Here is a 25,652-nt window from a genome sequence, read left to right as displayed (position 1 = left end):
ACCATGCATGTGTCTGACCAACAGTCATTCCTCGCCCGTTGACGCTGCTCCCGCATGGACGGGTTTATATCGAAACCAGGCCGACGATCATAATGTTCTGACTGATCAGCGTAATATTTATGAGTTCGAACAGGAATGTCGTACAAGAAGTATTTTTTTAAAAAGTCTCATACAAAGCGTCCTCTCCTCTATTTATAAACATTTCTTTCTTGTATTTAGTATAGTTCGCTGTAATCTCAACTAGAGAGAATCAAAATCTACTCGGTTTCAGAAGATCGTTGGAGATCCATAATAGCTAGTGTGACATTCCCTGTTCTCATGTTGATAAGAACACAAATGTTGGTTTGGTGCATAATTTCGTAGCGTTTTTTCTATAAGTTTAATAAACACATCTTATACACATGACAGAAAATTTAATCATTAATAATATATTCTGCTTCACTATTTAAAATAGTCTGTCAATAATGGGGTAACTTTTCGATTCCGCGACTCTAGGAATTACCTGGTTTTTAGGCGAAGAACTTGTCGAGCCATGTTTGGAGCACATTTTCATGCGGAAAAGAAATTCCTTGAAGGTTGTTGGACAGTGAGTGAAGAACGTGAAAATCTTAGGGCACAAGATAAGGTGCATAAGGTGAGTGAAGAATGACTTCCTAACCCATCTCCTGTACATCGTTTATTGTCAGTGTAGCAGCATGCGGGCGGGCGCTGTCGTGGAGTAACATTACTTCATGCAGTCATCCTGGTCGTTGATCTTCGACGGCGTCTGCAATACGCCTGTCGTTGACAGTAAATAACAGCAGAGACGGTTACAACTCAGGAAAGTAATTCGTAGTACAGCCCAACGTCGCTGTTCCACCAGATGAATAGCGTTATCTCGTTATTGTTTGTGGATGCGCTGAGGTCTTTGTATGGGGAGTTGCTGTTTTGTATGAGCTCAGCTATTCCTTTGTTTTCCTCATCTTAGCAAGACACAATTTTTCCATCACCGATACATATATAGGATAGGAATGGTCGGTGTCGCTCACGAGCCAAATGGCGACAAACAAGCAGACGTGCATATATGACGACACGCTCATTTTTGTAATTTTGGCTTAGAGCATGCGGTACCTATACAACCTATTTTTGAATCTTCCCCATCGGTTGAAAATGTCGGACTGTGGTGTAATGATCGCAGTTCAGCAGATTTACTTGTTCTCAAGTGCGCTGGAGTGGATCATTGTGGATTAATTTGTTCAAACGATCTGGATAAAACCCCGTAGGTTTTCTTAAGCGTGGAGAATCAGTAACGTCAGAAAAAAACCGTTATCTTTGTGTGCTTTGTGCAATGGCATTATCCCTAAACATGGTGCAAATGTTTCTGGCTGCCTCCGCTTCTGTTACCCCTCTACTGAACTCAAACAGAAGAATATGTGGGCAGTGTTCCGATTTCTCCACTTGGCACTCATTTCCTAGACTCCACAGCGCCACTGACTATCTTTAAATGACAAAATGACATTATGTAAACTCAAAAGGCCACAGCGAACTACAAATAAAAAGTAAACCCATAGCAGCCGGAATACCAACATCTAAAACAAACACCCTGCGAACTTATGCACCAACCTAATTCTCCTTTGTATGAGGAATACCCGTACGGCACGTTAAAAAAATGGTCATCAAAATATATATCGTTCCAGCTTTTTTGATCTCTCTTTTTTTATTTTAAGAAGTGTCTTGCGCAGCTCTTCGTACTCATTTCTATTGGCCGCAACTCTCTATCTGAATGTGTGGCGACATTTGTGGACCACAGTGATTCACAAACTGCTTATTAACAGTTTGTGTTCAATGCTAGAAGTATATTAACAATGTCACAAATGCAGATTATAGAGCATTATGAAACTTGAAATTTGGGTGCGGCTGTGTCTGTTGGTCGTGACCCTATTAATGTAGAGGATGTTCCGTGTGGAATGTGTTCACAGGTATCCCATCGAAAAGGTGGAATGAGTGGTTTCCTGAGTGGTTTCTTCACTTCTCTGTACTGTTCACATACTTACAGGTTGATAAAATATTCATCAATGTTAAAGACGCACCCATTTGGCAAGGAGTACTGTAATATGCCTTAGTGAGCGTTACGGAGAGATTGAAACAATGACATGGTTATGACATTCCATCTCGGTGTATTTATATTTAATGTTCTCTACAAGATGGCATGATTTTTAAGTGAAAATATTCTGCTCCCAGTCGTGCATAGGAAGTTTGACATCAAACGGCTTTGTGTTAGCTTGACTATAGCGCAAAATGTTGTTTCTCCTGCAACACAAGGCAGCTGACGGAACGGGAAAAGACAGTGAACGTCATTCAGCCAGCAGCTACAGTGCTGTATGAAGATGTGACTCGTGGACAACAATCGTCCTCACTTCACACGGGAAAGAATCATCGGGAAACTTCAGGAATGATGAATTGTGATAAGGAGTTTGATACTCGTCACAGCATTGTTTCCGTAGATTGGTAGTGTTCGGAACAACACGCACTGCTGCAGCAGCAGATGGCCGCTACATTGTGTAACAGACAAGAAGTGACTCACATCAAACAGCATGTGTAATTCCAAGAACATGCAACAGGACTGCAAGGCACGTACTCTGCCGCTCCACTGTGGCACCGTGATTACACGGGGAGTTATCTGTGCCCCGTGACCAATACCGAGGCCCACTAGAGAGACAGGCCGTGGCGCGTACGTCACGAAGGTAGTGCTGAACTCGCTCGCTCAGCTCAGCAGACAAAATGCGTTTCTAAACCTGTTAACGCGCAGATGGGCGTGAAAGTACTAACGAGAATTGCGTCTTCCACTGGAAGTCTTACTGATAAACAGCACTACAGCAAAATTTAATGGAAGATCAATACTCGATATAAATCGTATAACGGCTTGTTTGTAGCGTTTAGTCTCTTTGCTTAACAGTAATCATTACATGCTGGAAGTGGTGCTTTATGCAACTGATAATCATTTTAACATGATTTGATTTTATTGTACGCTAGTACAGCCGTAAAATATTATAAGTAGGCCCATGGACTTCCCATCATTATAGGACTAATAACAGTAAGATTCAATAACAGCGGATTCCAGTGAAAGATTGTTTTCGTTTGTACGGACACGCCTACTTACGAGTTACCAGGTGTAGAAACGTAGTTTGTCTGCTGATTTGAGCGAGCGAGCGCAGGGCCACATTCGTGACGTACGCGCCGGACCAATACGTTGTGACGTTGACTCCTGCATATAGGCAGCACCGTGTACAATGGTGCTGAAAGAACAGGGAGCGGAAGAACAAAGAATGGGGTCACTTGCTCTTCTCGGACGAAAACAGATACTGCCCGCGTAGTGATGATGAACATTCTTTCACACAGTTAGAGGTGAGAAAAGGTAATGCGCTGGGGGACATTGCCGAACATGATGCTTTAGGTGGCGTGGGGAACAGTACTGTTGCATAGGCGTACTGACCTCCAAATCACTGAACCTGGTACACTCACAAAAAAAAAAAAAAAAAAAAAATGGTTCAAATGGCTCTGAGCACTATGGGACTTAACATCTATGGTCATCAGTCCCCTAGAACTTAGAACTACTTAAACCTAACTAACCTAAGGACATCACACAACACCCAGCCATCACGAGGCAGAGAAAATCCCTGACCCCGCCGGAAATCGAACCCGGGAACCCGGGCGTGGGAAGCGACAACGCTACCGCACGACCACGAGCTGCGGGCGGTACACTCACCAGTCAGCGTTATTGTGATACTGTACTCCTTTCACATGTACGTCGTTTAAGGAGTGCATTCGGCCCCGACTTACTTTTTGTGAACGACAGTGCGCGACAGCATCGAACAGTGCAGGCGGAGGCTCTCTGGGAACGAGAAAATATTCAGCGATTTGACTGGCATACCCGTTACCCCGACTTAAATCCCATGGAGCACAAGTGAGGTACGTTGGGGAGGCGTATTGCAACACGACCACGTGCACCAACGATCGTCCAGCAGTTGTAAACTACAAGGAGGGATGATACACCCTACCAAGAGAACGCCTTACTAACCCTGTGGCCAGTATACAGGGCGTTCCATTGATAGTGACCGGGCCAAATATCTCACGAAATAAGCATCAAACCAGAAAACTAAAAAGAACGAAACTCGTCTACCTTGAAGGGGAAAACCGATGGCACTATGGTTGGCCCGCTAGATGGCGCTGCCATAGGTCAAACGGATATCAACTGCGTTTTTTTAAATAGGAACCCCAATTTCTTACTACATGTTCGTTTAGTACGTAAAGAAATATGAATGTTTTAGTTGGCCCACTTATTTCGTTTTGTGATAGATGGCGCTGTAACAGTCACAAACGTACAAGTAAGTGGTATCACGTAACATTGCGCCAGTGCGGGCGGTATTTGCTTCGTGATTCAGTACCCGTGTTAAAATGGACCGTTTACCATTTGCGGAAAAGGTCGATATCGTGTTGATGTATCGTAATTCTGATCAAAATGCCTAACGGGCGTGTGCTATGTATGCTGCTCGTTATCCTGGACGACATCATCCAAATGTCCGGAACGTTCGCCGGATAGTTACGTAATTTAAGGAAACAGGAAGTGTTCAGCCACATGTGAAACGTCAGCGACGACCTGCAACAAACGATGATGCCCAAGTAGGTGTGTTTCAGCTGCTGTCGGGGCTAATCCGCAGATCGGTAACAGACAAATTGCCCGAGAATCGAGAATCTCAGAAACGTCAGTGTTAAGAATGCTACATCAACCTCGATTGCACCCGTACCATATTTCTATGCGCCAGGAATTGCATGGCAACGACTTTGAACGTCGTGTACAGTTCTGCCACTGGGCACAAGAGAAATTACGGGACGATGACAGATTTTTTGCACGCGTTCTATTAGCGATGAAGCGTCATTCACAAAAAGCGGTAACGTAAACCGGCATAATATGCGCTATTGGGCAGCGGAAAATCTACGATGGCTGCGACAAGTGGAACATCAGCGACCTTGGTGGGTTAAAGTATGGTGCGGCATTGTGGGAGGAAGGATAATTGGCCCCCATTTTATCGATGGCAATCTAAATGGTGCAATGTATGTTGATTTCCAACGTAACGTTCTACCGATGTTACTACAAGATGTTTCACTAGATTACAGAATGGCTATGTACTTCCAACATGATGGATATCCGGCACATAGCTTGCGTGCGGTTGAAGCGGAATTGAATAGCAAATTTCATGACAAGTGGATTGGTCGTTGAAGCATCATACCATGGCCCGCACGTTCACCAGATCTGACGTCCCCGGATTTCTTTCTGTGAGGAAAGTTGAAGGATATTTGCTATCGTGATCCACCGACAACGCCTGACAACATGCGTCAACGCATTATCAAGGCAAGTGCGAACATTACTGAAGGCGAACTATTCGCTATTGAGGGGAATGTCGTTACATGTATTGCCAAATGCATTGAGGTTGACGGACATCACTTTGAGCAATTATTGCATTAATGTGGTATTTACAGGTAATCACGCTGTAACAGCATGCGATCTCAGAAATGATAAGTTCACAAAGGCACATGTATCACCTTGGAACAACCGAAATAAAATGTTCAAACGTATCTGGGTTCTGTATTTTAATTTAAAAAACCTACCTGTTACCAACTGTTCGTCTAAAATTGTGAGCCATATGTTTGTGACTATTACAGTGCCATCTATCACAAAGCGAAAAAATTGGGGCAACTTAAACATTCATATTTCTTTAGATACTACACGAATATGTAAAAAAATGGGTGTGTCTATTTAAAAAACGCTGTTGATATCCGTTTGACATATGGCAGCGCCATCTAGCGGGCCAACCATAGCGCCATCTGGTTTCTCATTCAAGCTAGTCGTTTAGTTCTTTGTAGTTTTTTCGTTTGACGCTTATTTCGTGAGATACGTGGCCCGGTCACGATCAATGGACCACCCTGTATAAGCACGTAGCACATTGCTCTCATGTGGTGATCATACACCCTATTAATAAACGTGTCCTGACTTTGTAATATCCACGGGACCATCATAAATCAAGGTGACTTAGGTGTAATTTTTGTCTCTGAATGAAAGTATCATTCGTTTTCGCCTCATTTCGTCTTTCATCCAGTTGCTTTATGTACTATTCTCTTGCAGTTTTTTCTAAGTGAGATCCTAGTTTCATCGCGCTATGTTACTCGTCACGGACACATCATGCAAAAGTTGCTTTCGTCCTTGAGTTTGGCACACCACTGTATATTTCAAATATTTCTTATGACACATCCCTGAGGATTTTTCCACTCAGGATCTTTGGAAGGAACACCAACATGCCGAATCTTCAGTTAACATGTTATGTATTCTTATGAAATGGTCTAAATCCCCTCAGTATGGATCTATGGAACGACAGTTGCGTCTACAACAACAATTACGGGACGTATTAGATCTGTTCGCGATGACAAGTTAGCGCACGTATCGCAGGAGGTCTAGAAAATGTTAACCACTTACTCGCGGAATAAATCCTGCCACTTTATTTGTTCTTCCATTTAATGCTGAAAACAGCACAGAATATTTTCCAGTAGAATATTAAGCAATTCACCGGTTGCTATCCATTTCTTCTGTCAGTATAAGAAACAGCGCATTGCTGAGGAAACCTGTGTATCGCTTTGACCCGTCATCTTTCACAGAAATAAGTTTCAAAACTCTGCCTCTGACAGAGACTCGAACCCGTTTCCTCCAGAGATGTGTTTTACAGTGCTTTTCTTTTGCAATTAATACTCCACCAAACTATCTAAATGTCTTTAGATACTAATAGCTCCGAGGAAAAGCGCATAGAATGCTATGTCCTCGGTATCTTTCGCAGCGGCATGCGTAAAATCATACTGTTTTTTTAAGCTGCGTCAAACGAATAAAATTCTGGGCCTTTCGAAGGCTAGCTTCGCCAGCGTCGTCAGGATTAAAAATCGCTGACTGCCAGGTATCTCCAGCTGGCAGAAGAAAACTAATTAGATGAAAAAGAAACAAGAAACGAACAGGGGATATATTTACATTTAATATAAAACATTCTTATAGCGGAAAAATTAATTGAAAGTTTTGTGATATAATAGACGTATGATGTCTTGCACTGGTAGTTAAAAGAGTAATAATAAAAGGTAAAACGACAAGCAATAAGCGCACACTTAAATACATTTATAACCAGATACCGAAACACTAATATTTAAATGAAGCACTTTTCTGTAGCTAAGAACCGAAAAGACCTGCCGTGGAATATGGAGTCTGTTGTTGAAGGGGGAAATGTTGGCCGGTGAGAATGGTGGGAATATGGTGTTACAAGGATGGAGGAATGGTACATATGAGAGATGGGATAAGAGTGGCTGTTGGGATAGAAAAAGAGGTGGAATAGAGGGCAATTGGTGACTACAGTAATAGTTGTAGGAAAACTTGGTGGGGTGGGGAAATAAAGACAAATGGTAAGAAGAAGGGGGTACGGAAACGTAGGGATGGGAGGGAGAGGAAGCCCTGAAGAGGTGAAAAAGGTGGGGTGGACTAAATGGCTCATATATGTTAAAAATTACGATATTCCTCTAGCTGTATTAAGGTGTTCGTTTTATTGGCAATTAGTTTCGATGTTGTTACAGCACCATCTTCAGGCCCATACTTGTTGACAGCAACCGTATGTGTCTAACACTGGTAGTCAGTGGTGAGACAGGCGTGTTCCATGCGGAAGGCAGGTAGTAACTGATGTCAGTTACCATCTGGTATCAGTTACTACCTGCCTTCCGGATGGAACACGCCTGTCTCACCACTGACTACCAGTGTTAGCCGGCCGCGGTGGTCTAGCGGTTCTAGGCGCTCAGTCCGGAACCGCGGGACTGCTACGGTCGCAGGTTCGAATCCTGCCTCGGGCATGGATGTGTGTGATGTCCTTAGGTCAGTTAGGTTTAAGTAGTTCTAAGTTCTAGGGGACTGATGACCACAGATGTTAAGTCCCATAGTGCTCAGAGCCATTTGAACCATTTGAACCAGTGTTAGACACATACGGTTGCTGTCAACAAGTATGGGCCTGAAGATGGTGCTGTAACAACATCGAAACTAATTGCCAATAAAACGAACACCTTAATACAGCTAGAGGAATATCGTAATTTTTAACATATATTATACTAGCTGACGTCCCAAGTCGTCTGTTTCAATTATGGATATAGGAAGGAAAATGGCTGACAGGATCGGCAAATGGCGGGGCGGAGTTAATAATCTGAGAGGAGAGGGCAGTTGAAGTGTCTTTGGGAGGGTGTGTAGGTATAAGGTTGGTGGAATGTGTTGGTAAAGGCGCAGCGGTACATGACGATTGGAAAGCAGAACGAAACGATAGTTTTATTGGAATTGAGTCTGCGAATGCCAGGGTTTGGGCGCTTTTCCCGCTTAGAAAGACACGATTGCAGGCTCTGGCACCAATACCGTGCACGAAGATAGTTTCTCTTGCTTGTCTTCGTGCTTGTCAAACCTTACCTTGGCCAGCAAGGTATCCGCTTCTCTCCTCAATTGAGAATGTTCGGAGTATTATGGGCATGGCCCTTGAAACACTTGGTGATTTTTGACGATCGAAAGCGCACGTTGGACAGAATTTGTCACAATATCCCTTAGGAGGACATCCGACAACCATATCAGTGAATACAAAGCCAAATAAATGCTTGTATAAGGGTCAGATGTGGAGCAACACGCTATTGACTTGCTCAATTTCTGAAGCTATTTTTCTCGAATAAAACATATAATTTTTTTGAAACTGAAATCATTCGTTTGCCAGTACATGTATACATCACATCGAACGACTTCCGTCCCATTCGGATAAATCCTTCGTGGTACGTCGTTTTCTTTTTTATTTTAGAATGTATTTATGTCCAGTTCATCTAAATAGTATATGAGATTCTGCTGTGTAACCAACGTACGGAAAGGAGATGACCACAAAGATGTTTTATTTTGACAGGTGGCGGAGTGGTCGGACCAGACGGGCCTGTCGGAGGTGGCGGCCAAGTACGTGCGTCCCTGGCCCGGCTCCAGTATATACAGGAACAAGACGTACATCGTCACCACCATTGTGGTGAGCTTACTTCTCTGTTCTGTTTTCATTGTGTGACTTGTCCAAAGTTCTTCCCTGGTCGATTACTGGCAGACAAAAGACCTGGCACACGTTGAGGATGATACGCGGATATACACTGCCCGTGGAGTATCCTCCACGTCGTACCACGAGTTGTACCGCTTGGTACGACGGCATATCGTATGGTGGTACATGGACCTTCTTAGATAGCCTGCATAATACATTACTTATTGTCATATGCACGAGCAAATCAGTCTGCCTTGATCCACCATTTGACGCGCTATGGATAGTACCTCAGTGACACAGTAATAAAACGATAATAACACAGTCGTATTCTGTCTGGAAAACGCACTTTAATACATTTTTGTTTGCATTATAGTTTGCAAGGCTCAACAGAAACATCAGTTTTGCCTCTTCACAAAATGAATACACTGCCATGGTTAGAATGATTAGTTATAAGACAGCTGACTGTGAAGACGGGGCGTGAGTCGTGCTGGGGTAGCTCAGTTGGTAGAGCACTTACCCGCGAAAGGCGAAGGTCCCGACTTAGAGTCTCGGTCGGGCACACAGTTTTAATCTTCTGGGAATTTTCATATCAGCTCACACTCCGCTGCAAAGTAGAAATCTCATTTTGGTAACTCACTATTACTACCACACACGTAAAACGTTCAAGACAGTTTGACCTCTACAAATGTAAACCTTCAATGCAGACTGACCACAAATGTACAGAAATGTCAAATACAGACGCGTCCCATAGCAACATATCGCTATCGAGGATACAGTGTATGCTTCAGCTGGAACGACTTGACGCTGTTAGATAATTAACTTTAATTATTGGTTACAGACCTCAGGTATTAATTTTTACTACGAAGAAACTGATATTACACTTCAATTATTACCTTTCAATTTTGGCTCCTATTACGCCCCAAAGTGTGTAAAAGCTGAAGTTCATAAATTCTGACGATTGCCAGCCACTTTACGACTGTTTCTTATGCACAGCACTATAAATTTGGGAATATTTATACTTTTAAGAATGATTTCAAATCATTCGTAATTTTGGTGGTAAGTTCCTATGCGACCAAACGGCTTAGGTCATTGGTCCCTAGGCTCACACACTGCTTCATCTAAGTTAAACTGACCTACACTAAAGACAACACACACACACACACACACACACACACACACACACACACACACATACCCGAGGGAGGACTCGAAACTCCGACGGGGGGAGCCGCTCGAACCGTGGTAAGGCGCTTAGACAGCGGACTATCTCGCGCGGCCCCAAGTCATTAATTTAAAAAAGGTGACATAAATATCACATTAATACTAGACTAAGACATTATATACTCTCTAACACGAAAAAAAAAAAACGAAGCACCACGAGGAAACTATCCGAATGGGACGGAAATCAGTAGACATATTTTACAGATATAGACAAACAAATTATTTCAGATTCAGAAAAACAGAATGATTTATTCAAGAAAAAGAGCTTCACAAATTGAGTAAGTCAATATCTTGTTTTTTGTCTTAGATTGTACTGATGATTCCGTGTATTTTTAGGCATCACAGTAATTCACCCGTCATAAATATTGAGTGACTGACTGTTATTTGGAATACCATACGTTTTTGTATCTCTTGTTCAGTTTTTCGAGATAATGTGTTGATGAAATCACTGACTTTGTTATTTAAAAATGCCGATTTAGAATCTTTCCCACGTACATGTCTTTCTTTGGACGTCTACTGATGTATTACGAAAACTACATCGACACAGTCTCATGGAAAATTGTTTTTAAACACATTGTGAGAGTTTATTCGCAGCACAGGTATCAGATGATGACGTCAATGAAACAAAACAAAGTCCGTCTTCTTTATAAGACGAAACAGGGAGGGGCAAAAATATGGAAACGCGGTGTGAAATGCACACTTAAACATAAATGCAAATGCTACCCAAAACTACAGACTGCACTGTTGTACGAGGGCCGTTCAGAAAGTAACCTCCGGTTGATTTACAAAAATACACCAAGTTAAATAAAAATATTTTAATATATACATCTTACAACTACATCTTTGCACTATTTTTCTACATAGTCTCCATAGCGATTGAGGCACTTATCGTATCTCTTCACAAGCTATGAAATTCCTTCTGCATAAAAATCACCCGCTTGTGCCTGGAGCCAGCCTGTGACCGCATCTTTGAGCTCTTCGTCGTCATCAAACCGCTGTGACCCGAGCCATTTCTTCAAATGCATGAAGAGGTGATAATCACTTGGCGCCAGGTCTGGGCTGTAAGGTGGATGGTTGATAACGTCCCACTTGAAGGACTCAAGAAGGGCCGTTGTTCTGCGAACAGAGTGAGGACGGGCGTTATCGTGCAAAAAAACGATACCGGAAGTCAGCATACCACGGCGTTTGTTCTGTATAGCCCGTCGTAACTTTTTTATTGTTTCACAGTACACGTCTTGATTAATGGTCGTACCACGTTCCATGAATTCAACCAACAACACCCCTTTGGCGTCCCAAAACACCGTTGCCATCAGTTTTCTGGCAGAAAAATCTTGCGAGGCTTTTCTTGGTTTGGTAGGCGAATTTGAATGTGCCCACATCTTTGATTGTTCTTTTGTCTCAGGGTTGACGTACTTAATCCAGGTTTCGTCACCGGTCACGATTCTGTTTAACAATGGTTCTCCTTCGTCCTCATAACGTGACAGAAAGTCTAATGCAGAGGCCATTCTTTGAGTTTTGTGGTGGTCGGTAAGAATTTTGGGCACCCATCGTGCACAGAACTTACGGTAACCCAATCTTGCTGTCACTATCTCGTACAAGAGAGTCTTAGAAATCTGTGGAAAACCAGTAGACAACTCCGACATTGAGAAACGTCGATTTTCACGAACATTTGCATCAACTGTCTGAACGAGTTCGTCAGTCACCAATGATGGTCTACCACTCCTCTCTTCATCATGAACGTTTTCTCGTCCACTTTTAAATAAACGTACCCATTCATGGACAACTCCTTCATTCATAACTCTTGGTCCGTACACGGCACAAAGCTCACGATGAATAGCTGCTGCAGAATATCCTTTGGCTGTAAAAAACCTTATGACAGCACGCACTTCACATTTGGCTGGGTTTTCTATTGCAGCACACATTTCAAACTGCCACAAAAACTAAACTAGCGCAGGTACGACGTTCACTCGACCACAGCTTGATGCCGACTGACCTGTTGAGTGCGTGAACGCACAGATGGCGTCGCTACTCCCCCCACAACCCGCACTGTGACCAATCGGAGGTTACTTTCTGAACCGCCCTCGTATTTAACCACGAACAGCACCGTTGCTATACCCTCAATACGTTTCAAGTGTCATTAGTTGTCAAAACACTGTCACGTCTTTTGGTGATTACGTTATGTCGTAACTAAGTGAATGCAAACGTGGCAAAATTGTTGATGGTCGTATGATGGGTGCTTTCGTAACCAATGTAGCCGAAGTGTTTGGTGTTTCAAGAGACACCGTACAGAAAAGTGATACCACCAGTAGAGAAAACGGGAAAACATAATCGCTAAGTCACAAAGCAGACAAAAGTGTATGCTGGGTTATCACGACAGACGATCACAGATTAGAATTGTGATAAAAATAAGAGGACGACGGCTGCAGAAGTCACTGCAGAACAGAATGTCGCAGTCGTGAATGCTGTCAGCTACAAAACAACAAGAAGAACGTTCCATCGGCTGGGAATTTCAGGGCTGGCTGGAATTACAAAACCACTTATCAGTGATAGAGATACCGTAATATGTAAACGCGGTGCCGAAATCACAAAACCTGGACTATGGAGCAGTGAAAGTAAGTCATTTGGTCTTTCCAAATTGTGAGCGAATTTACATCCCAAGAGTGTGGCAAGGTGGCGTTACTGCCAAGGATTGTGTCATCATTTTGGCTGGTCAGGTCCAGCCCATGGTACAATGTTCGGTCCCCGAAGGTGATTCTGTGTTACGAGACGACAGGACCTTGTTCACGCAATTTGCATCGTGGAGGACCGCTTTTGTGTGCACACTGATGAATTGTCGCATCTCTGGCCACAAATCACCAAACCTCAATATTATTGAGCCTTTGGAGTCTACTTTGGAGAGCATGGTGAGTGGTCGCTATCCACGTCCATCACCGTTACTGGAAGTTCACACTATTTTGCAGAAAGAATGGTACAAGATTCCCTTGAAAGTTGTACAGAACCTGTATTTATCTATTCTGAGGCGACTGGAAGCTGCCTTGAATGCCAACAGTTTTCGTACACCGTATTAGGCACGGTAATGTTTTGCGTTTGTGGAGTTTCCATATTTTTGTTCACACACTGTACTTGACCTTACAGTACGAGGAAGAAAACATTACTTTATAAGACAACGGAACTGAACTTCAGACGGTCAACGAGTGCACCATATGAAGCAGGCAGAAGGTATTTAAATAAGCTACCTGGCTCAATAAAGGCGGTAAAATTAGTAAAACTACTTAAAAATAGCTCAATATTGGACGTGACAGCTGACTGCACAGATTTATTAAGAGTGAGTATTCGTTATGTAACTTCAGTTCACATTTGAAATTTACGTAGGAAATACAATGAATATAAACCTGCGACATTTCTGTTATCTCTCCTTTTGTAATGCCATCTTACATTTGACTAAAAATTTATTTTTGTATTCGCTATAATTAGCTTCAGCTTACCGTAAAATCGTAAACGCAGTCACAATATAAATACAATAACGTATGAGCTTTCTTTTATACAACTATATGATGCACTCGATGGTATCTATTGGTAAAATGTCATGTACAGTCAAAATGGCAAACTCTACATTATGAAATATTCAAAATCATCGTTCTGGGTACGTTAATACAAATTAATTTGGGACTAGGTAACTTTATGCTAATAAAACCCACCATAAAGATATTTAAATTATGTTTATCACACCACAACCGGTTTCTTCCTACAAGTACTGTTGGCGAATTTTGACTTTCACGTGATGATTTTTATTCGGATGAAACCACTTGTCGGGCAATAAATTTATTTTAAATTTATCTTGTTTTTGGTAACAGTAGCATGATTAAGCCATGGAGCAAAAAACGCTCAAGATTATTAGCTAGCCAAGTTGGCAATAGATGTGAACTTCGGGACGAAACTAAAAATGAAGAATTTGTATGAACCGTTGATATCTAAGGCCGTTTGGCAAACCAAGTCTACAGTCAATGGCACAGGATAAATAGAATTGAAGTATTGTATCAAATATATGAAAAATAGCTTGAAGGTACAATAAATAAGAGGTCTGAAAATTTCGCCCGAAAAATCTAGAATCGTTTTGTGCTACAGTATGAACGAAAAGCGATTTTTCTATGTGCTTTGTAGGACTGGAATTATTAGGTTTGCGCATAAGTTCGTAGCGTTTTTGTTTTGAATGTTAGTATTTCGTTCCTATGAGTTTATTTATCGTTGCAATTTTTTTGTAGGTCACTGTTGCTAGTCGAGTTTACATTTTGTCGTTTGGAAATAGTGAGTAGAGCTGTGGACGCTAGAAAATGGAATGCTAAGTGGAGGAACCATAACATTTCCGACATATGCTTCTGTTTGAGTTCAGTGGAGGGTTAACAGCAGCGTAGGCAGCCAGAAACATTTGAATCATATATGGGGATAACGCCATATGACAGAGCACGATAAGAAAATAGTTTTCACGTTTTAAGGAGGATCGTTTTGACGTTGGTTCAGGAAGACCTCCAGGAAGATTTCCGAGGTATGATAAAGATCGTTTGAACGCATTCATCTGTAATGATCCACTTCGCTGTACTCGAGAACCGGCAAATGCGATGAACTGCGGTCATTCAATCATCGTGCGACATTTACGTGCAATAGGAAAGGTCCAAAAATAGAGTGTATGGGTGCCGCATGCTCTAAGCCAAAATCACAAAAATCAGCTGGTGGTCATGCATACATCTCTGCTTGTTTGTCATCAATTGGCTCGTGAACGACACGGACGATTTCTCTCCTATTGGTGATGAAAAATGACGTCTTGCTAAGATAAGAAAAGGAAAGGAATGGCTGAGCCCATACAAAGCAGCAATTCCCCGTACAAAGATTTGAGCGCATTGACTAAAGATAATGACGTGCACCTGGTGGAACAGCAACGTTGTGGTGTACCACGAATTGCTTTCCCAGGTGGAACCATCTCTTTTGATGTCACTTGCTGTTAACAACTGAGACCTCTTGCAGACGCAGTCCAAGATCAACGAGCAGGAACACTGCATGAAGTGATGCTACTTCATGATAGCGCCTGCCTGCATTCTGTTAGACTGAGAAAAGAATAAGTATACAGGATATGTGTTACGAAGTCATTCCGCACCCACCTTATTCAACTGATCTGGCGCCCTCAGATTTTTCACGTTTTCCACACTCTGTATCCAACAACCTTCAAGAAATTTATTTTCCGGATGAAAACACTTTCCGAACACGCCTCGACGATCCCTTCGCCTCAAAACCGAGTTATTTCTAAAGCCGCGAAATCGAAAAGTTACACCAGCCTTGATAGGCTATTGTAAATAGTGAGGGAGAATGTATTACTGATGACTAATGTCTCTGTTATGTGCTTCGGCTCTGTTTATTAAACTTATGTAAAAACACTACGAACTTGCATAACCCTTTGTTTCCGAAAACTTTGTTTTACGACAAGCGAATTGTGTGTAACAACTGCATGGCTCCAGAGAGATGTCAGTGATGACTTGATTCAGAATTTGTGTGTGGCTGCCATGCTTCGGCTTTTTCCTATTTGGCCTGTCGCACACCCATATGAATGTCGGCATTACATTGTGGGAATAACCACACGTATTCCTAACGTAGCAGTTACCCAACCGGAGCAAGACGTGTATCACCTGTGACATGGGTCCTATAACTGCACCAGTCCACAGATGGATACCATAACTGCAACAACGCACAGAATTCAGAAAAAGAGCAACTTTAGGACGGATAAAACTGTACAAAGCTTTCTTTTTTCCTCTTTTTTTTCGCATGCTGCACACTTCAGAAGAGAATTGCTGTTATTCGTTGAGTGGCTGTAACAATACAGTTTTATCTGTGAGTAACATTGGCGTCCAAGCGAATGAGTTTATGAAATTTAGGGTCCGGCACGGATTGTTCATAAAAGCAGGGCACTTACATGGAAGGCATTTCAGCTTCCGCGCGCTCGAGCCATTAAATTACCAATCCCCCGCACACACACGTAACAAAACGATTCGGACCAAATAGGCTTTTTAACTGAGTAGTAGCGATATAACACATTCGTTTAATAATTTCACTTGATAGCTCCATGGAGCAATACGGTTATCTCGCCTGTGACGTAACAGGTGTAGTAATCTCGTCCAACGATACACTATCCTCTCCCGAACAAATATTGATTAGAACACTTTGCTTAAAGTTGTTTTCGCAAGAAACTTTTGTTTCGGAAGAGTTTTGTAGACGTAGAACACACAACGAGCAATCTTTGCATCTTGAACTGATTACCAACTCCACCTCTACCGTCTCCAAACGAAAGCTTTCTAGCAGCGGCAGAACTGACTAACGCCTGACGTTCTACCAGCATGATCGGTTTTAATTTAGAAAAACTGCGTAATAAGTCCCATGTGTGAAAATACAGCGAAATACAGGAAACTATAACACGCGACAGATAACGTGATGATCAACAGAACGGAGGAACCATAAAACGAGTAAGATAGCGTTCCACGTTTATGAAATTTTCAATAATGTTGAAGTTTGTGTGTAAATGCAGTCTTGATAAGGAATTTATCTTCTAAATCAAACATGATGATGTTACGAACTGTTCTTAGCAACGTAACTACAGAATAGATATACAAAAGTAATGCATATTAATAATATATCTTTTAAGCCAATAGTGTCTCTTGCGCTCTCCTGGTCCAGAGTTGTCAAACACTAACCATCCTTCTTTTTCGCAGGCAGAGGTAATTGTGTCAAGGTTGATGCAGCCATAAACACATATTAGTTCTGAACATTGTATTTATTAATCTTACACTGCCTTACATGTTTCGGGCTTACGCCATTCTCGAAGGTTCTACAAGAGATATACATGAAAAGATAAAAACAATGGGTAAATAAACATACTTTATACGAACGAAAGAATCAAACATTACGTGAAAAACATTGACAAAATACATGAAATGCACATCGTAAAAACGAAGAGAGGTAGAACTCACCAAAATATTCACTTAATCCTCTCCATTTTTTACGATGTGCGTTTTATTTATTTTATCAAATGTTTCTCACTGAGTGCTTGATTCTTCCGTTTGTACGAAGCACGTTCTAAGAGCCAAGTATTTACACTGATATCCTTTCACGTATTTCCCTTGTAGAGCCTTTGCGAATGCGTACGGTCTAAACGTGCAATGCAGAATAAGATCAATGAATAAAGTGGCCAAGATTAGTATCAGTTTTTGAGTAATGCTCTTCCCTACAGGTGGATTCCGAACCACTGTGTAATTCAGCTTTTTGCACATTAAAACGGATCCCTAGAGTTTAAAGAAGAGGCAAGTGACAGATCTGTTCTTTCGGACATGTCTGAAAGAACAGATGCCATCTTCATATCGTTTAAGGCTAACCGGCTGATGACCTTCTTCAGTGCGGATGTACACGATTTGCCTGAACTCTTACGGGACTCGGTGGATAGTCTGCCGCGAGTAATGGATATAATGGCAGGGGCACTACGAATGTAGTGTGTGGACTATAAGTTGAGAATGTGGGTATTACGGGAAGCGTGCCGGCGATAAATCCCTGCAGTCGCACTATCCTCTGTGCCCTCGGTGGCTCTGATGGATAGAGCATCTGCCATGTAAGCGGGAGATCCCGGGTTTTAGTCACGGTCGGGGCACACATTTTCAACTGTCCCCGTTGATGCATATCAACGCCCGTCAGCAGCTAATGGTATTGATTTAATGGTAATTTCAATATTTCTTGGGCTGAAGATCTTTACTGTGAATTCATTGTGTACTGACTTTTGCAAATTTCATTGAGTTTTTACGTCGTATCAGATCTTAGAGTGTGAGATCCGGTGAGAAAACTAAAATTCTCTAATCAACTAAAATTTTCTGGTAATCGTAGAAACCGCATTGTCATTCATGATTTTGTGGTGGGAAATAAAATTTTTGAATAGAAGTATTCTGTTAACGTAATGTCTCCGCAATATCCTTTCTTTCAGGAGTGCTAGTTCTGCAAGGTTCGCAGGAGAGCTTCTGTAAAGTTTGGAAGGTAGGAGACGAGGTACTGGCAGAAGTAAAGCTGTGGGTACCGGGCGTGAGTCGTGCTTCGGTAGCTCAGTTGGTAGAGCACTTGCCCGCGAAAGGCAAAGATCCCGAGTTCGAGTCTCGGTCGGGCACACAGTTTCAATCTGCCAGGAAGTTTCATATCAGCGCACACTCCGCTGCAGAGTGAAAATCTCATTCTGGATAATGCCTTCTTTTAAACTAAAATCTTCTGATAAAATAATTCTGTTTGATGACTGACACTTCTAATAAGGCCACATTCCACTCGTTCTTCTTTGCGTCTTGTAGTGTAGCGGAATTCCGAACTTCCTTCGTGTGTTTTTTTGTCCCACTGTGAATTAATAACCTTTATTATTGGTAGACATTTGCTGTTGCAGTTGCCTATATCATTGTTTTAGTAATTCTTGAAAACCCTCTTTCGCTACTCTGTGTATTTATCACGTAGAAAATAAAAATATTTCGTAAGCCAAGTTTAACTGTCCGTTTTTGTTACCAGAAGGAGACTCCGATCCTGTAATATGGACCTAGTTGTTGTGCTACCATTCTATTTACCATACCACATGTCTAAGCGAACGTAATAACAATTTTACTTTTAACTGAGACGTTCACTACCTTCATCTGCATATTCCATAAACATACTGGCAACATTCGAATGTGATCTTCCTTTCACAAGCAAACCTCCGCGTTCTGTCCCTGACAAACCAATAGAGGCAGACCGCCCGATGGCATAGTTACATGCAGTGTGTAGGGGCATAAGGTCAGCTCTCCACTCTCCCGGTAGTAGTCGACTTTCTTGGACGGGTCGAAGTTGGCACCAAACTTTCGATTTATATACATTATTTCAGAGTTCTTGGTAGATATGCAGTAGTTCTAGTGTTCTCTGTACTAAGTTTTAACAGTTATACAGAATTTAGTGAAGAAAACACTAAAATCTGGAAAATTTTAATGTTGTAAAATAAATTATTTGCCAATTTGCGAAAGTAAAGCTGTGGAAGCAATTCTGACTAGCTCTCCAAGAGCTCTACACAGAACCAAAATGACATTTTTTGTGCAGGTAACACTTTATGAGATGACTGCAATAGTGATAGACCCATTTTCAATACATAAAATGTACGAAATCGCACTAGAATTCTGGTGACAGATCCGATCACAGTTCTGGATAGCACGCAAAGAGTTTTACCGAAAAACCTAAGGTAATGTCCGCCTGCTTAGCTAGGTGGTAACGTGCTCCCATGCGAGCGTACTCCGGTTCGATTCCCGGCTGGATTGGAGATTTTCTCCGCTCTGGGACCGGGTGTTGTGTTGTTCTCATCATCATTTCATCCTCATCACCAGCGTGCAAGTCGCCCATTGCGGCGTCGAGTGAAATAAGACTTGCACTAGGCAGCCGAACTACCACGGATGGGGCCTCTCGGCCAACGATGCCATACGCTTATTTCCATTTACCCGAGATAATTTCTTGTGAAGATATTTATAACTGCAATAATGTGGGATCCACTTCTCTAACATACAGCCTTTCAATCGGAAACTGAGCTTCGCTGCCCTAGCTGTGATCGGTGCACGTAGGTACAAGTCAGCACAGATCATGTCGACTGTCGTTATGTACCCGACTGCTGACAACCTCAGCAATCTAACGGTAAATGCCATATTTTCGTCTACTTATTGTGTCTTATTACAACTACTTTAATTTTATAGTCTTTGCTACAATTAAATACCAGATTTGAAGACAGCTGTCTCTGTAATGTGCTTTCGAGAACTCTTGTAACTCCCGTGTTCGATACGTGCTGAGATTATCTAGGACGTAGCAAGACACTTGCTATTTCCTTTTTCACAGAGGAGTTTAGATGCGTCATACAGTTCAAGCACCTTTTGTAGCTTCATACGTTCGTTGTTGGGGAGGGAAAAGAGAGATAGGCGTATGTTATTGTCCGCTTAGAGAAGTTTAAAGAATAACTGACAATTAGTTTACGTCAGTTCAAAAGACACACAATTACTGGAGCACCAATAATCCATAGCCAGAAATAATCTCTGGATGGGAGGCTGAGCACTGACGGCACCCAGCATCCGTTGCTACAGCTGCCGGAGAGAGTCTTCTGGTGAAGAGAACTCTGGGCCACGTTTTTGGAGAGAGAGAGAGAGAGAGAGAGAGAGAGAGAGAGAGAGAGAGAGAAAACTGGAGTTGTCTATTTTCTCTGCTCAGCAGAAGGAGACACAGTATACGCTTAACAGGTTAAAAATTCAGTATGTTTATAGACTAAATTAACATTTTTAATTATTTAATCAACATATTTAAACAACATTTGTTACAGCACAGGAACCTTACTGAACGTTAAATCGATTCTCTTATCTTTGACGTCCTTTTGCCTTCAAGAAATGTCATGGATGCAAATCCTTGTATTCATCTGCATATCACCTCCAAGAGATATAGGCGTGTAGAACTATGTTCAAATGTTCTTCGCTGTAGGAAATGTTCACAAAGTAATGAATTCGAGAAATTATGGAAGAGTCATTTTGATATGAAAGAAGCTTATCGGACTTCATTTTTTACAATGAAATTATTTTTAACGTATCAGCTCTATTTATATGTGAATAGGAACCGGCATTGTTTTATTCACTAACTAAAAATGGATTAAATCTCATGAATACCACTTTCAAATGACCTTCGCAATATTTAAGTAAAAAAAAAAATTGCAACACAATGAGGCAGTTGTGCGACATAAAGTTGGTAGGCGTGTTTCTACAACCGAAACATGATGACTATTCAAATTTCACATCCTCGTAGTGGCGGTGGTAGAGGTCGTGAGAATTAGTCACCTTTGAGACTGGGCGTGATGAGTTGATGTTACTCAGTAATGCTTTTAAGCTGACGAAGACGCAAATATCAGCACCTCATTGAGTCTGAACGCGGTCGTGTAATAGGGCTACGGCAAGCTGTACATTTCTTCCGCAATATTGCAGAAGACTTAGCAGGAATATAGCAATTTCACGTCATTGCTGACAGCGGTGGTCACGAAAAGGTACGGTCACAACAAGACCGGGATCAGGAGGGCCATGTGGCACTGCACGGAGGGAAGCTCATCGTGTTCGGGGTGTGACTGTTTCGCTCGTAATGCGTCTGCAACAGCAATTTGAGCAACAGTTGGCACTACAGTGATACAACGTCGGTTACTTCGAGGACAACTGCAAGCCAGATGCACTGTAGCGTGAATTCCACTGACCCTCTGTCAGGAACTTTATTGTGAATTGCAGAGTAATCTTTATCACTTAAATATACGAGGTGCGTTCAAGTTCTAAGGCCTCCGATTTTTTTTCTCCGGACTGGAAAGAGATAGAAACATGCGCATTGTTTTAAAATGAGACCGTGTTCATTGTCAATACGTCCCAGAGATGGCAGCACCGTACGGCAGATGGAATTTTACCGCCAGCGGCGAGAATGATAACTGTTTTAAATACTTAAAATGGCGACGTTTTCCTTACTTGAACAGCGTGCAATCATTCGTTTTCTGAATTTGCGTGGTGTGAAACCAATTGAAATTCATCGACAGTTGAAGGAGACATGTGGTGATGCAGTTATGGATGTGTCGAAAGTGCGTTCGTGGGTGCGACAGTTTAATGAAGGCAGAACATCGTGTGACAACAAACCGAAATAACCTCGGGCTCGAACAAGCCGGTCTGACGACATGATCGAGAAAGTGGAGAGAATTGTTTTGGGGGATCTCCGAATGACTGTTGAACAGATCGCCTCCAGAGTTGGCATTTCTGTGGGTTCTGTGCACAAAATCCTGCATGACGACCTGAAAATGCGAAAAGTGTCATCCAGGTGGGTGCCACGAATGGTGACGGACGACTACATGGCTGCCCGTGTGGCATGTTGCCAAGCAATGTTGACGCGCAACGACAGCATGAATGGGACTTTATTTTCTTCGGTTGTGACGATGGATGAGACGTGGATGCCCTTTTTCAATCCAGAAACAAAGCGCCAGTCAGCTCAATGGAAGCACACAGATTCACCGCCACCAAAAAAATTTCGGGTAACCGCCAGTGCTGAAAAAATGATGGTGTCCATGTTCTGGGACAGCGAGGGCGTAATCCTTACCCATTGCGTTCCAAAGGGCACTACGGGAACAGGTGCATCCTACAAAAATGTTTTGAAGAACAAATTCCATCCTGCACTGCAACAAAAACGTCCGGGAAGGGTTGCGCCTGTGCTGTTTCACCAAGACATCGCACCCGCACATCGAACTAACGTTACGCAACAGTTTCTTCGTCATTACAACTTTGAAGTGATTCCTCATGCTCCCTACTCACCTGACCTGGCTCCCAGTGACTTTTGGCTTTTTCCAACAATGAAAGACACTCTCCGTGGCCGCACATTCACCAGCCGTGCTGCTATTGCCTCAGCGATTTTCCAGTGGTCAAAACAGACTGCTAAAGAAGCCTTCGCCGCTGTCATGGAATCATGACGTCAGCGTTGTGAAAAATGTATACGTCTGCAGGGCGATTACGTCGAGAATCAACGCCAGTTTCATCGATTTCGGGTGAGTAGTTAATTAAAAAAAAATCGGAGGCCTTAGAACATGAATGCACCTCGTAGATGAGATTCCAAACGACATTCGTTTGCGACCTCAGTGGTGTCAAGAGACAGCTCGTAGGAGGGAAGGCTGGAGGTGTTCTGTGCTTTCTGATGAAGGTGGTTCTGTCTCTGTACCAGAGATGGCCGTGTGTTGACTATAAGGAGGTCCACAAACAATCTGTCTTCGTGCTAGACACAGTGCCCCTACACCTGTAGCTATGGTCTTGGCTGTTATTTCGTAGCCGGTCAGTGTGGCCGAGCGGTTCTAGGCGCTTCAGTCGGGAACCGCGCGACCGCTACGGTCGCTGGTTCGAATCCTGCCTCGGGCATTGCTGTCTGTGATGTCCTTAGGTTAGTTAGGTTTAAGTAGTTCAAAGTTCTAGGGGACTGATGACCTCAGCAGTTAAGTCACATAGTGCTCAGAGCCAATTGAACCATTTTTGTTATTTCGTATGACAGCAGGAGCACTCTCGTGCTTATCCTACGCATCCTTACTGCTTATTTAGTAGTCCGTCTAGTAATTTTACCTGTTGTGTTGTCGTTCATGGCCAGCATCCCATGGGTAACACTACATTGCTCGCCCATATACCTCTGTTGTAACCCATCATGCTCTACAAAGTCTCGACATGTTACCTTGTCCTGCTCGATCACCGGACCTGTCCCCAGTCGAGCACATACGGGACGTCATCGGTCGACAACTCCAGCTTCATCCACAAGTAGGATTAACTGCCTCTGTTCTGACCGACCAAGTGCAACAGGCATGGAACTACATCACACAAACTGAGATTCGTCGCACGCACAACACAATGCATGCACTTCTGCAGGTTTGCTATTCAAAATTCTAGTGGTTATACCGGTTATTAATATACAAGCATCTCACATTCGCCATGGCGTATCTCGCGCTTACATTAACGTGTGATCTTGTAATGTTAGCAGCGCGGGGCACTCGCGCGGTCTAGGGCATCTTGTCACGGTCCGTGCTTCTCTCCCCCGTTGTAGGTTCGAGTCCTCTCTCGGGCATGGGTGTGTGTTGTCCATAGGGTTAGTTAGTTTAAGTGAGCTTAACTAGTGTGCAGGGACCGACGACCTCAGCAGTTTGGTCCCATAAGACCTTTCCACAAATTTCCAAAAATTTGTAGTCTTTATCACTTAAATATCTTACCTAGACAAATGTTTCCACCAAATACTATCACTCAACTTTAAGTATTTTTTGGTGTTGCGTTTTTCTTTTTGTCACTGTTTGGCCGCATTTTTGTCATCCGCAACACCTTCACTCTTTTTTGAGGTATAGAAATTGACTCCAATCCTCATTTTATAACTGAAGGATGATCAGTTTTAAAATAATTTCAAATGGGCTGATGACATCTTCTTTAAATTTAGGCTTTGAGATGGCAACCAACTGCAAGTAAAACTGTCAATTGAAATTGCTAGTTGTCATGCTGTATGGTTCATTTATCAGATAGTGTCATTTTCTGTTCTAAAAAGTCAGAAACCGCAATTTCCGAGTTTCAAAATGTGTTCAGGAGCTTTCCTTTAGAAATATTGCTCTTCAAAATGCAGACCAAGTTCAACATATATTCCAAATCCAAAAGTTCACAGTAAACTCAGAATTCTCGAGTAGTTACTGCCGAAGCTCTAGGTTTATTCACACATTTCAGAGCCAGTGACATAACATGCTCGTGTTTAATGTTTTAAGGTTTTTCTACACAGTGACTCGTTGTGCAAAATACAGTAATATTTTACTACAAGCTGATTTAAAGTTTTCGAGCTAATTTGCAGTGCCGTTGATGCTACCTATCATTGACGTCTCTCCGTCAGTACACACATTGATGAGTTTCATCTTATTTTATGTTTTTGCAGGGGTAGTTTTACTTTTTTAAGTATCTCAGATCCTCTTCTTGTAGCATATAACGTCTACAGACTGGAAAGATATCCTAAGACATAAAATTAATATCATTTCCAGTTATATAAATGGTAAACTGAGCAAAATCGCATGTGTCTGTTGATCCACTCAAAGGTAAAGAAAATAACTGTGTGTCTTGACGTAGGTTTTTTCGTTCTAATATCAATATCGTTGTGGTTCTTGAAGTTTTGCCGGCGTATTGAATGTTCGATGAGATTTCAGGGTTGCAGCCGGATCATGTTGACTTCTTGCCACGATATTTAGGCTGGCTATCGTCCAGCCATCTTCAGGTGAGTGTCCGTCACTAGAGACTGCAAGTTCCCGGAGTCAACTTTATAGCAAAAAATTGGCGCGAAAACGCATGCGCATTGGCCTCCGTCTCAGGAGCGTCCTCTATCGACATCCGTGCCCTCTGGAGGTACTGTTCTATCTATGGAGCGCAGGCGCATGCGTAAAGGTGAAAACTACATGTCCGCCCTGTGTCGGAATGCGCTCCCGCGTCGCTAACAACAGACGTCGGTTGTCGCCAGACGTGTTATTATGAATAAACTGTCTTCTCTCAGAGGAAATTAGAGAGATCACCGGGTCGCAAGCCTTGTCCAGTTGAAAACCGCCATCACGATTTGTAAGATTTTGCGCTAGGCGTATCTCCACAGATTCTTTAATTACTGAATCCCAGAAAGTTTTCGCTGGGGCCAAGGCTTTCGTGGCAGAAAAATCCATAGCGTATCATGTGGTAATACAGTGCTCAGTTACGGCCGACTTACTGGGCTGCGAAAGGCGAG

At 42.5% G+C, this 25,652-nt stretch overlaps 1 protein-coding gene across 1 annotated transcript in view; it reads left to right on the top strand.

Moving 5' to 3' along the window:
• Positions 1-25,652, top strand: part of LOC126260569 (glutamate receptor 1-like) — a 1,252,588-nt gene that overhangs the window by 983,665 nt on the left and 243,271 nt on the right. Inside the window, exon 10 of the mRNA XM_049957904.1 lies at positions 8,982-9,095. Within this exon, the coding sequence (XP_049813861.1) occupies positions 8,982-9,095 (114 nt within the window). The remainder of the gene's footprint in view (positions 1-8,981; positions 9,096-25,652) is intronic.

The sequence above is a fragment of the Schistocerca nitens genome, chromosome 5, assembly GCF_023898315.1.
Source record: "Schistocerca nitens isolate TAMUIC-IGC-003100 chromosome 5, iqSchNite1.1, whole genome shotgun sequence".
Classification (NCBI taxonomy): domain Eukaryota; kingdom Metazoa; phylum Arthropoda; class Insecta; order Orthoptera; family Acrididae; genus Schistocerca; species Schistocerca nitens.
The sequence above is the reverse complement of the archived record's forward strand: the minus strand, read 5'-3'. Positions and strand labels throughout refer to the sequence as shown.